Below are 16217 nucleotides of genomic sequence, written 5' to 3'. Positions count from 1 at the left end.
CCCACTTTGATGCTTTCGCATGTTGAATAATGCACTCTGTGCATGTGTGTGCGTACGTGTGTGTGTGTGTGAGTGTGTTTGTGCGTGTGTCTGTGGTGAGTTTTGTGCGTCAATTTCTATGGCTGCCGCCAAGCGAGCTGCTGCCATTTGAAGTTAGCGCTTGCCCCAGGCATAAAAGGCAGGAACAAAATAACAAACAACCAAAAAAAAAAAAAGGAAATCAAATCTGTGAATGCGAATATGAGTGCTTATTTTATTCGGTTTTTAGTGGCGCATAAAATGACCGCGAATCATTTGTGTGTGTGCTCACATTAAGCATACGCCGCATCGGCCATGCTGCCTGTTTATTTTTGCGGCCCGCTGTAAATCTCTTTTACACGCCCAGGGACAGTCATGGTCAATCCAAAAATACCGCATAATTGAGATATAAACGCAAAAATTTCGTCACAATTCTTTGACACCGAAATGCGTAAATAAATGAGTCTGTCGGCAATTTCAATCAGCATCGACAGTTGTGGGCTGATTGAAATTAATGGGCAACCCGTTCAGATCCAACGGGAACCGCTGCTGCTGCTGCTGCTGTTGCCACAGATCGATTTGAACTGCGGCGCCACCTTGACTGACATTGCCCTCAGGCCGGGTAGACCCTGGGCTGGCCGCAACGCAGCGCCTTGTTCATCGCTAATTCAAACGGCTCTGCGTATGGCCAAAATCAATTTGTACAACTAAGTTGCTTTATGATCGCTGCCAACAGCGAGTACGATTGCGATGTCAACGGCCGATGTCGACTGAGGCTGTCGCTGTTGCTGGCCCTAGCTTGTTAGCAGTTCAATCAAAATTGTTGGAGGCATATTAATTGGAAGCGCCACAGTTGCTACTATTTGCGATCATATTATAACGCTTTGTTATTATTGATTTGTATATATATAAATATATATGGCAATATATTTGACGCACGTGACACGGCTGCAAAGTGTTATTGTTCCCTTTGAGCTTACCTATACATGTCTTATACTGATGCCCATACTTATACCTAAGCCTAGACAATCACGTTCTAGGCATTTAGTTGGACATATCCCCCAAGGACTTTTTTTGCTACTAATTGGCAACTTTTAACACCTAAATTGAACATTTCAATTTATTACCATTATTATATATTATTATTTAAATGTTTTTTTTTAGTTCCCTCAGATTTGGACTTTAGCAAAGCTTTCAACAAACGCGCGCTAGTTGCCAACTAGGTGTGTGTCCATGCTGTAGGTTGTGGTATTTGAGAAACCATAACTCTAATACTGGCCGCTGGTATCAGCTAAGCTAAGTCAATTACGCTTTCGCAATGGTTGGTGTCTTTGGTAATGTTTTCCGCTTGTAGTTTTTTTAAACATAGTGCGTTTTCGTCAAGTTAGTATGCCTGTCGTTAAGTTTCAAGCTTGGTGAACAGCTAGTTGTAATTGGTATATGTATAAGACTGAATACGTATAAGACTGATCGTTTCTACCCGAAAGTAATTTTTTTAAACTAAAAAATTAATGATGATATCAGATGTTTACTTATCATATTCTGTATAATAATAAATATACATAGAATTTCCCTGCTTAATTTAATTCATCTTTAGTTTAATTTCATACGCTCCATATATCATACAAAAAGGTCAACTGCAAATTGTATAACAGATTCCATGTAAATATGTCAGTTTATACAGTTCTTAAATGTGCGACACATGGCAGCCAGTTGGCTCCAGCGTGTCTGCACTTTTTGGTACCTGAACTATAATGCAACAAGATCTCTTGTCGTGCAAAATCGTGTAATTCTAGCAGCGCACAACATCAATGAATGCCATTCAGTCGGAGACCCAGACTGCAAATTGCGATGAGTAACTCTTCGTGGCAAACGGTGGGGTTGGGGTTGCTGCCTGGGCCTGTGTTGGGTTGGGGTTGTGCTTGTGGAGCATGTGTCGTTTCGGGAGCTGACTCTAAGCACACATTTCGCGATTGTTTACACACTTTGGTCGCTTGTGGGAACGGGCTGCGACCGAGTCGAACCAACTGACACGATCTGCACTTGGCTGCGCCTTCAAAGACTGTGACAGTTCTGATATCGGATTACCAACCAGCCAGGGCAATAAAAATAACAACATCAAGCGCCCAACTTTAATGCTTCCCCATACAGAACAAGTGAACATGTTAAAGACAGCGCTGACTGACTAGCAGCTACCCTGTGTCTATCTCAGGGCATTTTATAGTATTGTTTTTTTATTATATTTATTTATATTTGAGAGTCCATAGAATAAGAATATAAATATATATATATATATATATATATATATATTAAGAGTCCATTGAACAAATTTGGTATCTCTAGCCCTGCCAATCTCTCAGATCCATGGGACCTGATGGATATAAATTCTGGGGACTGTTAAGGCTAATCATGAATGTTAAGAATTGAATATATTTATAAAGACATATTTTGAATTTAAAGCAGCTTCCTTTCGTCTCACATCCCTTTAACCAATTGTTATAGGGCATACAAATATCGTTATTAATATGTGTATATATCTATATGATATTTACATATGGTCATTTTCACACACACACATACGCGCACTGGAACGACAACTGAGCTGCGCATTAAGCACATTTTAATTAATAGGCACTGTGGCAGGCGACCAGACGCGCGTAGTCTCTGGCCGCAGGCACTGTTGCTCAGTCTTCGCTCCGACTTCTTCGCGATGTGGCGAAACGGCCGCGGATTAGAACCAGCACCTAAAAAGTAACGTGTCAGGGCTAAGCAGAGATTCGACACCTGGGCCATTGGGGCACATCCAGCCGGCAGAGAGCCAGCGAAGAGCTGCCATGTGCTGGTGCGCACGTGTCTACTGGACGGTTCTGCATAATCTGTTCGCGCGCTTCTACAACAGCCTGACGGAGCGCGGCTATCGGCAGGGCTGCTGCGTCTGCTGCTGCGGCGGCTACAGTCGCCAGGCCGTCGACGACGACGGTGACGTTGACGCTGACGCCGACTGCGACGCGGCCAAACGAGTTTCAGAACCGATCGTTGATGACGATCAGCAGCGATCCGCACCACACGATTATGTCATTGTGGGTAAGTTCTGGGCGAGCGCTTTGATAATGAAGAGCAGTTATCTTCGGCATGCCAAAGAGTAAATACCCTTCCAAAAGAATACTATGCGATAAACATAGATATATCTAGATGTTGATAACATTCTTATTTATTATATTTTCTTTATTCATGTTTAGGGACTCTTGTCAAACAAGTTAAAGTCCTTCTTGGTTGAGTTATCTTAAAGAACAAAAATTTTAATCCAATTTTAAACCGATCGTTACTCCGCATCATCACAAGCTTCCTAACAGGATATTGTAGATTCTGTCTTGAGAGCAAAGAAATTGAAGGAGACATTCTGGAGGATTGTTCAGCTTTGAGCAGGCTGAGACTTGCTGAGCTTTCTCAACGATCAGAATCTTTATAACAGTGCAGGGAAAATCGTTGCATTCTTGCACGTCATTTAATTGGAGCTATAAAGATCATTTTCCAATGGGCGGCGCAATAGAACCAGTTAATTTTTTTTTACAAAAACACATTTTCCGGGCAATGTGTTCCATTTATCTGTCGGCCATTTTTTTAACAATTTGTTTTTAGGAGATAATTATGTATAATTACGTCTTAGTCTGGTGGGGACAGAAAAATTTAATTGTCTAGTCAACCCAGAGGAGTCGGCTTCGCCCCTGATTAACTTATACATAAATATTATATCAAGCATACGATTAATCAAAGCGGGAAGATTTATTATCAGGAGTCTACTGGAGTATATATCCCAGTTTAGTTCAGGAAGAGAAAACTACAAGACAAATTAAATGTCTTGATGAATCGATCAAATATGTTAGGAGTGCATAATAGATAGTCAACTCCGATCAAGATATATTGATAAATATAAATGTTTTTTATACAAAAACTCCACAGTTCCTATGGCAGCTATATGATATAGTGGTCCAATTATCCGAGTTCGATACATGTGTATGTAAAGACGAATATGCAAAGTTCAATAAAGAAAGCAATACAACTGGGACCGTTTGCCTAGAAGCAGACGGACATGATTATATAGGCCCGTGTGCTCGGACTGATCAAATATGTATTTACCTTACACGCCCACACACTCACACACATCATACTTAAACGCAGACGATGCTGATGCCAACTATGTGGAGATCGAGCAGCGGCAAATCGAGACGGAGCCATACTACTTCACCGTGGATCGGGACATGGCGGAGCACATGCTCTGTGGACGTGAGGATGGCGCCTGTTTGGTGCGTCCCTTCAAGGCGACGGATGTGTGCATCAAATACATTGTGAGCATCTGTGCGGATCGGCAGTTCTATCACCTGTTTGTGCGCCAAATCGATGGACGACAACGCTTCGCCATTGGCCAGTTGAAGCCGCACGAGCGGCATTTCGCCTCGCCCTGCGAGATCATCGAATTCTACGTGGAACACGCGCTCCTCTGCACCAACAAGCAGCGCAGCCAGAGCGTTCGCCTGAGGCCCATCAGCTGTGCCTAGGCTGGCAGGACATATGCATGCATATAGACATGATTAGAGTTTAGGTTATCGTTTATTGGGTTTATGAGTAAGATAAATTATGTACAAATTCCGTAAATTAATTATAAAGTTAGTTAATTAGGCAGCCGGGATTATTAGGTGGCCACAACGGCCTTGAAGGCGCACTGGTTGTTCTGCATCAGGGCGGGCCAGAGGAAGGCTTTGATTAGGTCCGAGCGGCGATCCGACTGCGGATGACGCTCGTGTTTCTCGGGACGCAGAAAACCTAAGAAAATAGGGCAAGAACTTACATTAATAATAAGTAAAATATATTATTTTGAGAAGCAATATATAGAGTACCTACAAAATGCAAATGTATTCTTAATAAAATAAATTTACAAATTTTAAATTAAACATTTTTTACGTCCCCAAATGTCTAAGAAACTCTTTAAATATCCCAAATATGTTTCCAATATTTTAAATGTAGCGAATTTAAATGCAAGCAATTTACAGAACAAACCAAAAACCAAATGAAATATTGCATGAAAATTCGTTTTTGACCAAGTTATATAAATTTAAAGTCCAGAAGGGCCGTTTACTAGGGTCTTTTCCTGCCATTATAATATAATATTTTACAAAATAATGCAACCGTCTAGATATTATGTTGATATCAGAATCATCGACTAGAAACTACATTTGAAGATACCAAAGGGAGCCTTTTACTCATCAAATTTGTAGATATGATCGATAGATAGATGCATTTGTAATTTACTTACCCAAATTAAAATCGGTGTCCAGATAGTAGGGCGCCTTTTGGTTGATCATGCGCCAGGCCAGTCGCACGCAGGCGCTGACGAAGTGCGTCAGCGGCGGACAGGACTCCAGGCAGGGATACTCGTGCAGTGTGGACAGCACCTGATTGAAGACGGACCGTTCGATCTCGCCCAGCGGAAAACTGTCCACTGTCTCGTGTAGATGATGGCGCACAGAGCGATCCAGGGCCAAAGTCGTCTCGCTGCTGCTCTCCAGCGGGCAGTTGAGCACACGGCGCACCTCCAGCACCTTGCGCTCGCGCATACCGTGGCACAGGCGAAAAGAAAGCTGAGCATCGTGAACAACATTGAAAAGAAGAGAAAAGAAGAAAAAGAAGGTCTCAAAATATGCCAATCATCTGTGCAATTGCTGCCCACGGCCAAAGACCAGACCAGCTGATCCGGCCAATTGCCAGTGTCATTCATCCATCTATCCACTTGTCTCTATTCAGCGCCGAAGATCGAAAGTTATTTATCTACAAGCCTCAGATGGCTGCCTACGAACAACAAGCTCCTCCAGCCGCAGTTGGGCCGATCGCCAACGTAATTTCTCAGCATTTCTGCTTGGCCCGGTTCGCCCCGAGGCGCTTTACTTTCTTCTATAACACTTAATCATTGCCACAAACTCGAGCAGCTATCACGCCAGCTTGCAGCGTTGCGTTGCAAATTGATATTTTGCAATAACAATTTGCTGCCCGGTTGTATCTCAACCGCAGCAGCAACCGCAGCCTAACTAGCCGCTCCTAACGTCATAATCAATACGAATTATAAATTTAATTTAATTTAATCGTGTGTTAAATACATTTTATTTGCAAAAATAAAAGTTCATGCAAACGAACTCCTTATTTAGTTTTTAAATATTCTATCTCAAATATACCAAATATACCATCTATTCAGAAATAAAAAATCAAAAATAAAATGAATTCCAAGCATGACAAAAATAGAATATTATTTCTAGACTTCATATATATTAAATTAAATAATATTATACGTTATTAACGGTTCCAAAGACACAAATAACTGTTTTATCATTTGCATTTAAATTTGCATTTGAATAACGGATCAAGTTTCATCTATTAAATTGAAATAAACAATAAAATTAACAACAATAGAAACCTAGCTCTAAATTAGGTAAATGCTTCCATTAGCCCTATGCCCATTTTCATTTAATTTAAGCTAGTTATTTTATAGTAACCCATCATCACGAATTTATAATTTTATAATAAATATAAATTATATATTAATTCCTGTTATAAATCTCCTTATATGGATTAAGTTGACCGAAAGAACTTGATCAGTTATCTATCCCATTCAACTTCTTAGACATTGAATTTCCATAAGCGAATTATTAGACATACTGTTATTTAAATTCCTAATTATAAAATTTAAAAAAATATTAACGCTAGTTCGGTTTACTGTTTGAATCAGCTTCCCGCCTTTCCGTTCGGCTCGTGCGCCTTAGGAATGCATCAATTTAGTTTATAATTTATTCTTCCACTGAAAATATTGTAAGCTCTAAATTGGATCTCTACCCAAAATTGGAGTATACCCAATATGACTACATACATAATGATCTCAATGGCTTTGACCCAACTTTTTGGAGTTTTGTTCTGTGTCTTCCACAAAATATATTAAAAAAAAAAAGATTTTGTTTCGTTTTTTTGGTCAACTGCTTATGCTTCAGTTTCGGTTAATACTTAGTACAGAAATAAATTGGAATTTGTTTTAAATAAATTTATACTATTATACTTTATACTAATTTATACTATTCACATTCTTTAAAATCAAATAAGTTGTGGCCCTAGATATGAAGCTTTATGAAAACCAAAAATTTGAATAACGACATACTAACTAAAACTAATAACTAACTAATGTGATATTAAGGTAAAGCTTTTGGGTTCGCTGTTTTTAAAGAACAAAGTCAATTTAGAGTTTAGTTTAAAGACGATTTGAACCACTTGCCCAGTTCAAATAAATACATAATTAATATCTTCGTCCATATCAATAGAAAGATAGTTTTAATATCAGAGACTAGGCACAACAGTACCCTGAGGTTTTCCAAATTCTGATTTTTCGGTACACGAAAGTCTGCTTGACTAAGCTACTTACCACAATCATGGAGAAGAGTATCTTGGCCTTCAGACTGTGCACATGCTTGAGCTGGGGCAAGCTGTCCAACGCCTCCAGGGCGTCCGCTCGGTTCTCGATGTAGAGATTTCGATAGAGTGACACGAATTCGCTGTGGAGAGAGACGAATAAGACGTGGGATGCGAGTGAATAGAAGTCAAGTGAGAGTATGCTATAGAGGGGGGCGCGCGAGTGCGTGGGTGGCAGCACAAGCGAACCAGGTCAAGTGAGCAGAGGAGAGAAAACGAGTTGACCAGCTTACCTGCCATCCTCGCTGGCCGAGTCATCCGAGTGGTAGCCATCGCTGCAGCTGCTGCCGCCGGCGCTGCCAGCGGCTGTCACTTTAGTGGCCGCCAGTGGACTGGGCGGCACACTCTCGGGTCCCATCATGTGGAGCACCACCTCGCAGCCGCGCGAGAAGTTCATCAATAGGCCTGCGGCCGGGCGCTTCTCGATGTGCGCCTGGGCATCCAGACGCTTCACCTGGCCCACACAGGACAACACCTCCTTGTCGTTCTCGACGCGCGTGCTGAGATTCTCGACGAGCGTGTGGAGCTGCTTTAGCGCCGGCTTGTCCAGCATGGTCAGCAGAGTCTTGTTGTCTATCAAACGCTGCTGTATGTCGCCATAGTTAATGGCCAGCAGCCGTTGGTGCGATGAGTGCGCCGGATCCTGATTGATCGTGACCATGCTCAGCTCCTCCAGCTTGTGTATGGCCATCTTGTATGTATCCACATGTCGTTGCAGCTCAGTCTTGAGTGCCACATGCAGCGATATCAGCTGCCCGGAAGCATCTGTGGTCAGTCCATGCACGCCCAAACCCTGGACGGCATTGTCAAAGCTGCGTCGACGTTCGCGCAACGCCTGCCGCAAGCCAGGCTCAAACTGCGCCAACGACTGAAGTAACTTGGAGCAGCGCTGTCGCAGGCCAGACTCATGTGGATTGGCAAAGAGGCGCACCAGCTGCCAGACAACTGTCTCGCTGGGCACATCCGGCCTGGGCGTGCTGTTCAGCGTGGTCAGCCTACAATTGGAGCAAGTGGCGGGTAGTTGGCTAAAAGGTGAAGGCGACTTATTGAGGGACTTACCTCGTGTAGAAGGACTCCAGCAGATAGGCGCTGTGCGGCAGATGTTCCAGCAGCAGATCGATGGGCAGCTCCGCAATCACCGAGTGCAGCACCGAGGGACCCAGCCGACCCACCACGCCCGCCGCCTCCCGATACTGCCGGCCCTCCGAGAGCAGCATCAGACGGCGCAGCACCTGACGCGGACTGGTCAGAAATTCGCGACCATCGCGCGAGGGTCCGCGTATGCGCTCCCGACTGTCCGCCATGGACAGATACTGGCTCTGCAAAATGGCGTCCTGGTGATTCTTCAGCAGCAGCTGTTTCCTGTCGACAAGGCCGAGTCTGATTACTGTGCTCGAGGGCAGTGGCTCAATGGGTTAATGTGGAGTGCTGCTTTATACAAATGCGGAATGTTCGATGCAATGTTGATGCGATGAGCGAGAGAGAGTGGGAAACAGACAGAGAGAGAGAGTGAGCTGTGAACTGCGTCTTACAACAACTTCGGTTCCATGTGCGTTGCGTGGGTGATCTGCCAAACTGGAACTCAATCTCAGATATTTTATCTATGCGTAGTCTCTGCTGCTGCACAAAGGAAAAGAAAGAAAATGCCATTTGGCAATTTTTAATAAATAGGAAATCTGTCTGGGTAAGAATTCGCTTAGGCACAAACAACAAACAACAATTGCCACTTTCACCGTCGGCCTGAGGCGGGGTCCACATAATTTATCATAACTTAAGACCTCACGCGTAATCACAAACAAACTAACTAACGAGCCGACTTGAGTTGAGTTGAGTCGAGGCTCTGCAATTGTTCAGGAAATACACCCTTTACATGTCTGCATACTCACATATCATATCTAGCCATGAATGTGATTGCCAAAACAACAACAAGTTTGCCATTTGTTGTGGGAGTTTTTTCCATTCCGCACATGACAACTAGGAAAACAAGGCGTAAACAATGAAGCACTAAAAAATCAAATCGAAGGAGCAGCTTTTAAAGCTATTCAAAAACCGTGCCATAAATAATGCTGAATAATGGGCATTTAGCATTGAACATACTTATTTAAAGTTAGCTATTTTACTTGCAACAAACTCAATGCTTATTTCCTTACCTCTAAATGGGTAATGCGTGCACAGCATCTGTGATCTGTGTGGACTATACACTAGCCAAGTCATTATCATATATAAAAATTGACAATATCTCCTGAAATTGAACCGGCGACTTCTCGCTTACTGCTCCGAAGCTCAACACTTAACTAATACAAACTCATGACGTCACGTTTGCAAAGCACAATTTTATGGCTGTATTGATTTATATGTTTTTCATACAAGCTTTAACTCGGGTTTTCTTCCACTCGCGCATCGGATTTTCCAAAACCCCCTCTGAGTGCTCACTTTTCAGCCTAAAGCAAGCTTAGGTTATGCGTTGATTACCGTTCTGTTAGCCATTCATTCATAAGGTCAGTCAGATAGTTGTTGGAGAATGAGTGAAGGTTATCGAATTAAGATCCAGAAGTTGGTGAATCTTAAAGCCGCAAAATAAACTTTCGTTCATATAAACCTCTTGGTATGTCGCTTATCAAGCTTATCAAATCAATAACAATAGTTTATGTCGCGCATTGCCGACTATGGCATACCCTGTATACAGTACTAAAGAGTTAGATATACGCAACTCAGCATGTTCGCAAACTATAAGAAACCTTATTTTAAATAAAATTTTGTGTTATATGTTATCGTCGGACCCTAGGAGAGTATTTAATTAGATGAATTAACATAACATTGTTGATGGCAAACTGTTTGACCAAAAGGTAGCGACATTGGGGGAGTTACCCATTAATTAATTTGTATTAATATTTCTCGTTTCTATTTATCAATTATATGTATATAAATGTATATATAAATTCGAAATAGGTTCGATCTGGATGTGCTATATGATAATTTATATATCAAATTTGCTGCCCCAAACCTGGGCAAACAAAATAAAAAATTCCAGTGATTTTTATATTTGGGAATAAAAGATATTCGAGTAATATAATAACCTTTATATATTCCTTTACAATAACCCTCAGATATTCCAACTCTGAAGTCTTTAAGCTTGTCTCTTGATTAAGTATATATTGTATATTTATGCATATATTTCATGCCTCTCTCTAGCAATCTACCTGTATTCGTTATAGCTCTTTTTCTACCCATTTACTGGATACGCTAAATTCTAACTGCTACTAAAAGAAACTATTTCAGGTCTTCTACCCCAAACAAACACAATATACATAATTTTTTCTTCAAATACATTTTTATTTGTTTTAAGCTGAAGAAGGCACTTAGCATTTCTTAAAAAAGGGATATCTCAAGCAGAAAAACACGATGTATTATAATAAAACTGTACATGGACTCAAAAGTAATTTTAATGCAAGCAGTAAAAAATCGGATGCATGATCATGAGAGCTCATCTCGATGCTGTTTCTGCTTCTTCCTCCATTAAACTATACTTTTCGTGTACTTTAGCACACATTCGAAGAAAGTTTCATATTTTACAAGTTCTTGTTAAATTTTTTCAACATATTTCACCTGTTTTGTTGAATGCAACTCGCATAACATATTTACATGGAATTCGAGCGCCGATGAGCGCTGAAGCTGAACCAAAGACTTGTCGCGGGGGTGGGGGCTGGTAAAGAAAACTGGTAATATGTTTGTGTTCCCAAGAATTAAACATTTTATGTTTAGCAACAATTGTTGTGGCCCTGTGGGACGACAAGCAGCATATGAAAAGCAGCCAAGCGCAGCGCTGCCAAAGCTGGAAGTGACCCACCCAAAAGAGTTCGAGACTCGTGCATTACTTGCTCCAAGCCGCGGCCGTGGCTGGCCCGGCTTAACGGACAGGTAGACGCCTTAATTGTAATTCCCCCCCCCCCCCCCCCCATTTCGGGGGCACTTGTTTTCAATTGTTGTTTCGGTTTCGTTCTAAATGCGCTTTGCCGTTACTCCGGTTCCGACTAGCGGCTGAAGAAGGTGTGTTTCGGTGAGAAAACTATTTTGTGGGCTAGTTAAGATCTACTTAAGATTTATATAATAATAAACACGGTAGAATGTACACGTCGAGAGTGGCCTGACTAGATGACACCCTCTCTCAGCGTCCTAACGACCTTCTATCTAGCTTTCTGTCACACGCAATTATAAATAACTCTTTTATTTTTTGTACCATATATGCCTATAGTCTGCTCTTTATGGAATTTTCAGAACCTTAGGGTTATATTTAAGTGCACAAAAAGGCAAGGCTGTGCCTCTTTAAATAGTTTTTTTTTGCTCTTAACATAGTTATACAAAAAGTGAACATTTTTGATCTGGATTGATTATACTTATAATCTCGATATATGCCCAAAAAACATGCGCGGAAAATCGATAAATATTGGTGAACTTTTCGAGTTGCATATGGGAATCTATATATATACAATACAATCGGGGGCTTCAAAGAGCATACACACACAACACCTAAGAGATTAGGGGGTGCTAAAATATAATTTATTCCCAAGATGTGCGTTAGACAAAATAAGTATGAGAACGTCAGATCTACATGAATGATCTACATTAATCGGACAGAAAAAATTATATCGATGGATCAGTTGACAGATGTACATACGTATATATATGGTATATATATATTGGATTGATCGATAGATATATGTATGTTACATGCGCGCACACAAAACCAATATAACCCTCCTTTGTTGCGAGTTGATTCTAATTAATTGTCAGGCAGCTGCAGCCTGCACAATGTGGGAACCAATTGGCAAAATCTACCGCAACGTGTGGCCCAAACACTGCGCAGGATTTGCCAGCTACAATAGCCCGTGTCTCACGCTGCCCCGTTCTCTGCCTCTCTCTCGCTACATGTTTGGCCGCAAATCCCGCAGATAAAGCCGCAAACTGTATGCAATTTTTGCTGAGCTCATGCAGATGACTTCCTCACGCGGCCAGAACAACAAATGGCCAAGACATGAGCCGGCACAAAGCGCGGTTAAGCAAACAGATTTCCAGATACACACGCACAACCAACCAGATGGATGGGCCCAAGGAAAGGGCTGCGCTGTGATTACAATACAATTATGCTACAATGGGCGACAAATTGAAAGATGCGCGAGAAAAAGCCACAAAAAGCCAAAGCCTATGACACCTGAGATGGCGACACGCTCGGCTGAGCGGGCTCCAGGGGGGCGTGTTATGTAAGCCCACATGCAGCAGCTGGTGACAGCTACGCAGCTGAGAACGGAAGCCAAAGTTGTAGAGCTCTGCGGTCCATTTTAGCTGTTAGCCACACTCGGGTTCTTAGCTGGCGACGGTTTAATGAACCCGGCCCAGAGACGGCGACCAAGCCAGAGCTGGAGTCGTTGTTGGGGCCCAAGTGGAAATGTGAAATGATTTGTTGTTCAAGCAAAAGACAAACATAACTTTTTTTTACGACTATTATTACAACAATTTGCTATGTTTGCTTTTATTGTTTTGCTTGTTGTCGCCGTTGTTGTTGTTGTTGTTGTTATTGCTGCTGCTGCTGCTGCCTTTCTATGTGATTTTCGCAGGCCAACAAACTTCTAATTGCCCCGGCCAAGAGGCGCTCGCATGCAATCGAGCCACCTTTTTTTGCTGCCCATAACGAGCTTCAGCGGCAATTGGCGCTCACGTGCGCTGGCTATTAACTTGCTTTTTTTTTAATTTTTATTATTATTCAGAATCTGGCAAAGAAGCTGCGAGCTGCTGCAATTAGCAAGAAGCACAGCCAAAAATAAACTAGAGGGAAGCAGAATAAAATCTTCAGCTTGCCGAAAATTAAATACCCTTACGGCCATTTAAGAAATGAAGCACGTTATACTAAGTGCGAGATTTGGTCAAAATATCTGGCAAAATAGTTTGGTTTTCATATAACAAAACTTAGTCTAAGCGATTGCTGCCATTGAAGCCAAAGACCGAAGTTGCTAGGATTGTGTTTATATCTTGGCAGCATTGAAAAACTCATAAATGCAAAATTTCGTAAACAAAAACGAAAGAGTTTTAAATTCAAAATTTTACCGACTGTTCCCAAGAGCTATATGATATAGTAGGAGTGCTTATGTTTGGAGCGCACTCATTTAAAGTATCTTGAGAAACAACAAATTTATTTAAGCAAAAATTCCATTTTTGATATGAGAAATGATCCAACCAACTCTTTCTATAGAGCTATATATTATAGTAGTCCCATGTTTAAGAATATTCACTTATATGTCTAGAGCCTTGTGCAGCTCGTCTATTGATTAAAAATATCTTGGAAATCTAAACTAGTTTTTAACACGAAAATTCCGGCCGACTTGGATCTATATACTGCTTAACAGTTTAGCTTCTGCAAAGTTTAATAAAGATAGCTTAAAGACTTCGAAATAGACAAACAAACATAGACTCTAGGGAATCGGCTGTTGATACTGATTAAGAATGAACCCTCATTAGTTTAGGTAAATTCGCCTAGGAATCAAGTAAGAAATAAACCAAAAATAAATAAATTATAAATTATATACTTTTATGCAATACACTTTACAGGAATTATCAACAAACTAGTGAATAAAAGACGCACTACCGCTAAGTTGTAGATCAATTCGAATTCAGAATCGACTTTAACATCAACTTGACCCCAAAATGCAAAACAAGACAATGCAAAACCAACGCAGATTTATTGATGTTAAATAAAACGCACAAATTTAGCATGGCAAACAGAAAATTTTTGACACGCTCCAAATTTGGCCACAAAAGCCAAATAAACTGTTTATGGCCCGGCCATTTAAGCCATATCAGAATTTGGCCTAAAACTGTTGCAATGTAAAAGTATTTAAAAAAGTCTATTGATTGATATTTGAGACAAAGGCAGCAACTTTTGTTGTTCATCTTCAAGCCGAAGGTGTTGCCCGGCATAGAAACAGCCAGAAAGAGAGATGGGTCAACAGCTAGACCCAGAGACATGGCTTGAGGCAATGTTCTACCTATTTGGTACCCAGACTGGGGTACAGCTCATTATAATTTGGCAGCTGGCGTGTTTGTTGGCGGCTTATTCATAATCAGTTTTTCTTTCTTTATACCCTGTACACCCGGCAAGTGTGTAAAAAGGGTATATTGACTTTCTATAAATGTATCTAACGAAGGCATCTGTGGCCCCGTCTGAACTGCTGACCTTTAATATGTAAATGCTTAAGAAACTACAAAAGTTACAGATTTTTAAGTACTACAAACAGATCAGTTATACATTCAATTATCGATGACCCTCTCCCATTTCGATACCAAATGGAATGAAAGTACTAGTGTAGATCTCGACAGAATAATATATTTTTTTGGATAGTCACACAAACGTAAAAATCAAGAATTCTTAGGGTACAGCCTTGCTTTTTGGTTAAAAATTTCATAACGATCGGACAATAAAGACCGAAGTTATTAAAGAATGTGTGGGACTAACAAATGCAGCCGCAGCATTAAGTGCGAAACTGAGACTAGGGTAGATCTCTAGTTAGTCTTTTTTTTTAATTTCTGGCGAAGCGGCAATTATTGTGAAAATAAGACGAAGAGCGCTACAATTTTGAACAAACTTTTTACAACGTCCAAAAGTGGGTTAATTTCATTCAATTAGAATAGACAGACTTCCCAGCTCATCTGGTTTTCAGTTGTTGTTTTGTTTATTAGCTGTCCAAGCTGGGTCGCTAATTGGGCGCGCCCTCAGAGCTAATCAAGTTGTTATGGGAAATAAAACTCAAGTCGCATAAATTAACAATTGGCTGGGCAAAATCCCAAAACTTGAGTGAAATCTGAAGTTTTCGTAAGCTTTGGAATTCGAGATATTTCGGAAAAACTTACATTGCTTGGATTCGCGTTCTGCTGGCAACGCTAATGCGCTTGAGACGAAAGGAGGAAGGGCGATTTTCACAGGCACAGTCGACTTAAAGTTTTCTTCACAATTTTCACTTGACAGCCGCCAGTTGATTAGCCAGGGCCAGGGTCAGGCGGTGCCAACCGCAAATCAAAGTGTTCACAACGCCTGCTGCCGCAGCGATGACAACAACAACAACTGCAATTTGGCGACACCAACACCAACATCAACGACAACAAACATTTTTGCACTTCATTAACTCTTCGAACATTTGCGGCAAATGCCACAGCAAAATTCTTGTCACGGCCGCGCGAGCGTTCGCTTTTCTGATTCGCCAGCCACGATTTACCGTTAACATGCACCCGCACTCGCAACTACAACAACTGTCAAAGCAGACGAATCTTTCACTTGACGATTTGCGCAGTCGCGCAGCGAAACCAACCGAACGTAACGCAAGTCAAATGCAGACTGAACGAATGTCATGACCGAAAAAGTGCCAACAGGTAATGTGCAAGGCAGCAGACAGAGACAGAAACAGAGAGTCCAAGAGAGAGTGAGTGGGAGAGCAGCGAAGAGTGAGAGCGACCACTGCGCAGCCGCGCAGCTATGTGTTTGTTGTCGTTTCTAAGCATTGTGCAGATGCTGCTGCGGCTGGCAGCGACCAATTTGAATTGAGCGCGCCCAAAATAGAGGAAACTCTTCTAATGACCGTTGTTTGTTTGTTTTTGTGCTGCATAGAAAAAGAATTAACGGGGAATATTGGAATTACGTGGACTTAACGAAG

At 41.5% G+C, this 16217-nt stretch overlaps 2 protein-coding genes across 2 annotated transcripts; one reads left to right on the top strand and one right to left on the bottom strand.

Moving 5' to 3' along the window:
- Positions 1-2666: 2666 nt before the first annotated feature.
- Positions 2667-4640, top strand: LOC135438670 (uncharacterized). The gene is made up of 2 exons (XM_064697062.1): positions 2667-3102; positions 4198-4640. The coding sequence occupies exons 1-2, from the start codon at positions 2853-2855 to the stop codon at positions 4572-4574; spliced, it is 627 nt and encodes a 208-aa protein (XP_064553132.1). The 5' UTR covers positions 2667-2852; the 3' UTR covers positions 4575-4640.
- Positions 4641-4699: 59 nt separating this feature from the next.
- Positions 4700-15794, bottom strand: LOC135438669 (uncharacterized). Its single transcript, XM_064697060.1, has 7 exons — positions 15421-15794; positions 9054-9141; positions 8581-8883; positions 7755-8516; positions 7475-7604; positions 5330-5654; positions 4700-4839 (listed from the first exon to the last, which is right to left on the bottom strand). The coding sequence occupies exons 2-7, from the start codon at positions 9068-9070 to the stop codon at positions 4709-4711; spliced, it is 1668 nt and encodes a 555-aa protein (XP_064553130.1). The 5' UTR covers positions 9071-9141; positions 15421-15794; the 3' UTR covers positions 4700-4708.
- Between the last annotated feature and the right edge of the window lie 423 nt (positions 15795-16217).

The sequence above is a fragment of the Drosophila montana genome, unplaced genomic scaffold (assembly GCF_035044405.1).
Source record: "Drosophila montana isolate Dmon_TW-CO22-7 unplaced genomic scaffold, ASM3504440v1 contig_3848_1, whole genome shotgun sequence".
Taxonomy (NCBI): Eukaryota; Metazoa; Arthropoda; class Insecta; order Diptera; family Drosophilidae; genus Drosophila; species Drosophila montana.
This window is presented reverse-complemented; position numbering and strand designations above follow the sequence as displayed.

Bases quoted from the DNA above. Each gene is read 5' to 3' on its own strand.
- LOC135438670 (XM_064697062.1), top strand. From the start codon at position 2,853: ATGTGCTGGTGCGCACGTGTCTACTGGACGGTTCTGCATAATCTGTTC. The intron at 3,103-4,197 runs GTAAGTTCTGGG...ACTTAAACGCAG, and splicing joins ACACGATTATGTCATTGTGG to ACGATGCTGATGCCAACTAT.
- LOC135438669 (XM_064697060.1), bottom strand. The intron at 7,605-7,754 runs GTAAGCTGGTCA...CTCTCTCCACAG, and splicing joins TCGGCCAGCGAGGATGGCAG to CGAATTCGTGTCACTCTATC. The intron at 4,840-5,329 runs GTAAGTAAATTA...CTATTTTCTTAG, and splicing joins GGACACCGATTTTAATTTGG to GTTTTCTGCGTCCCGAGAAA.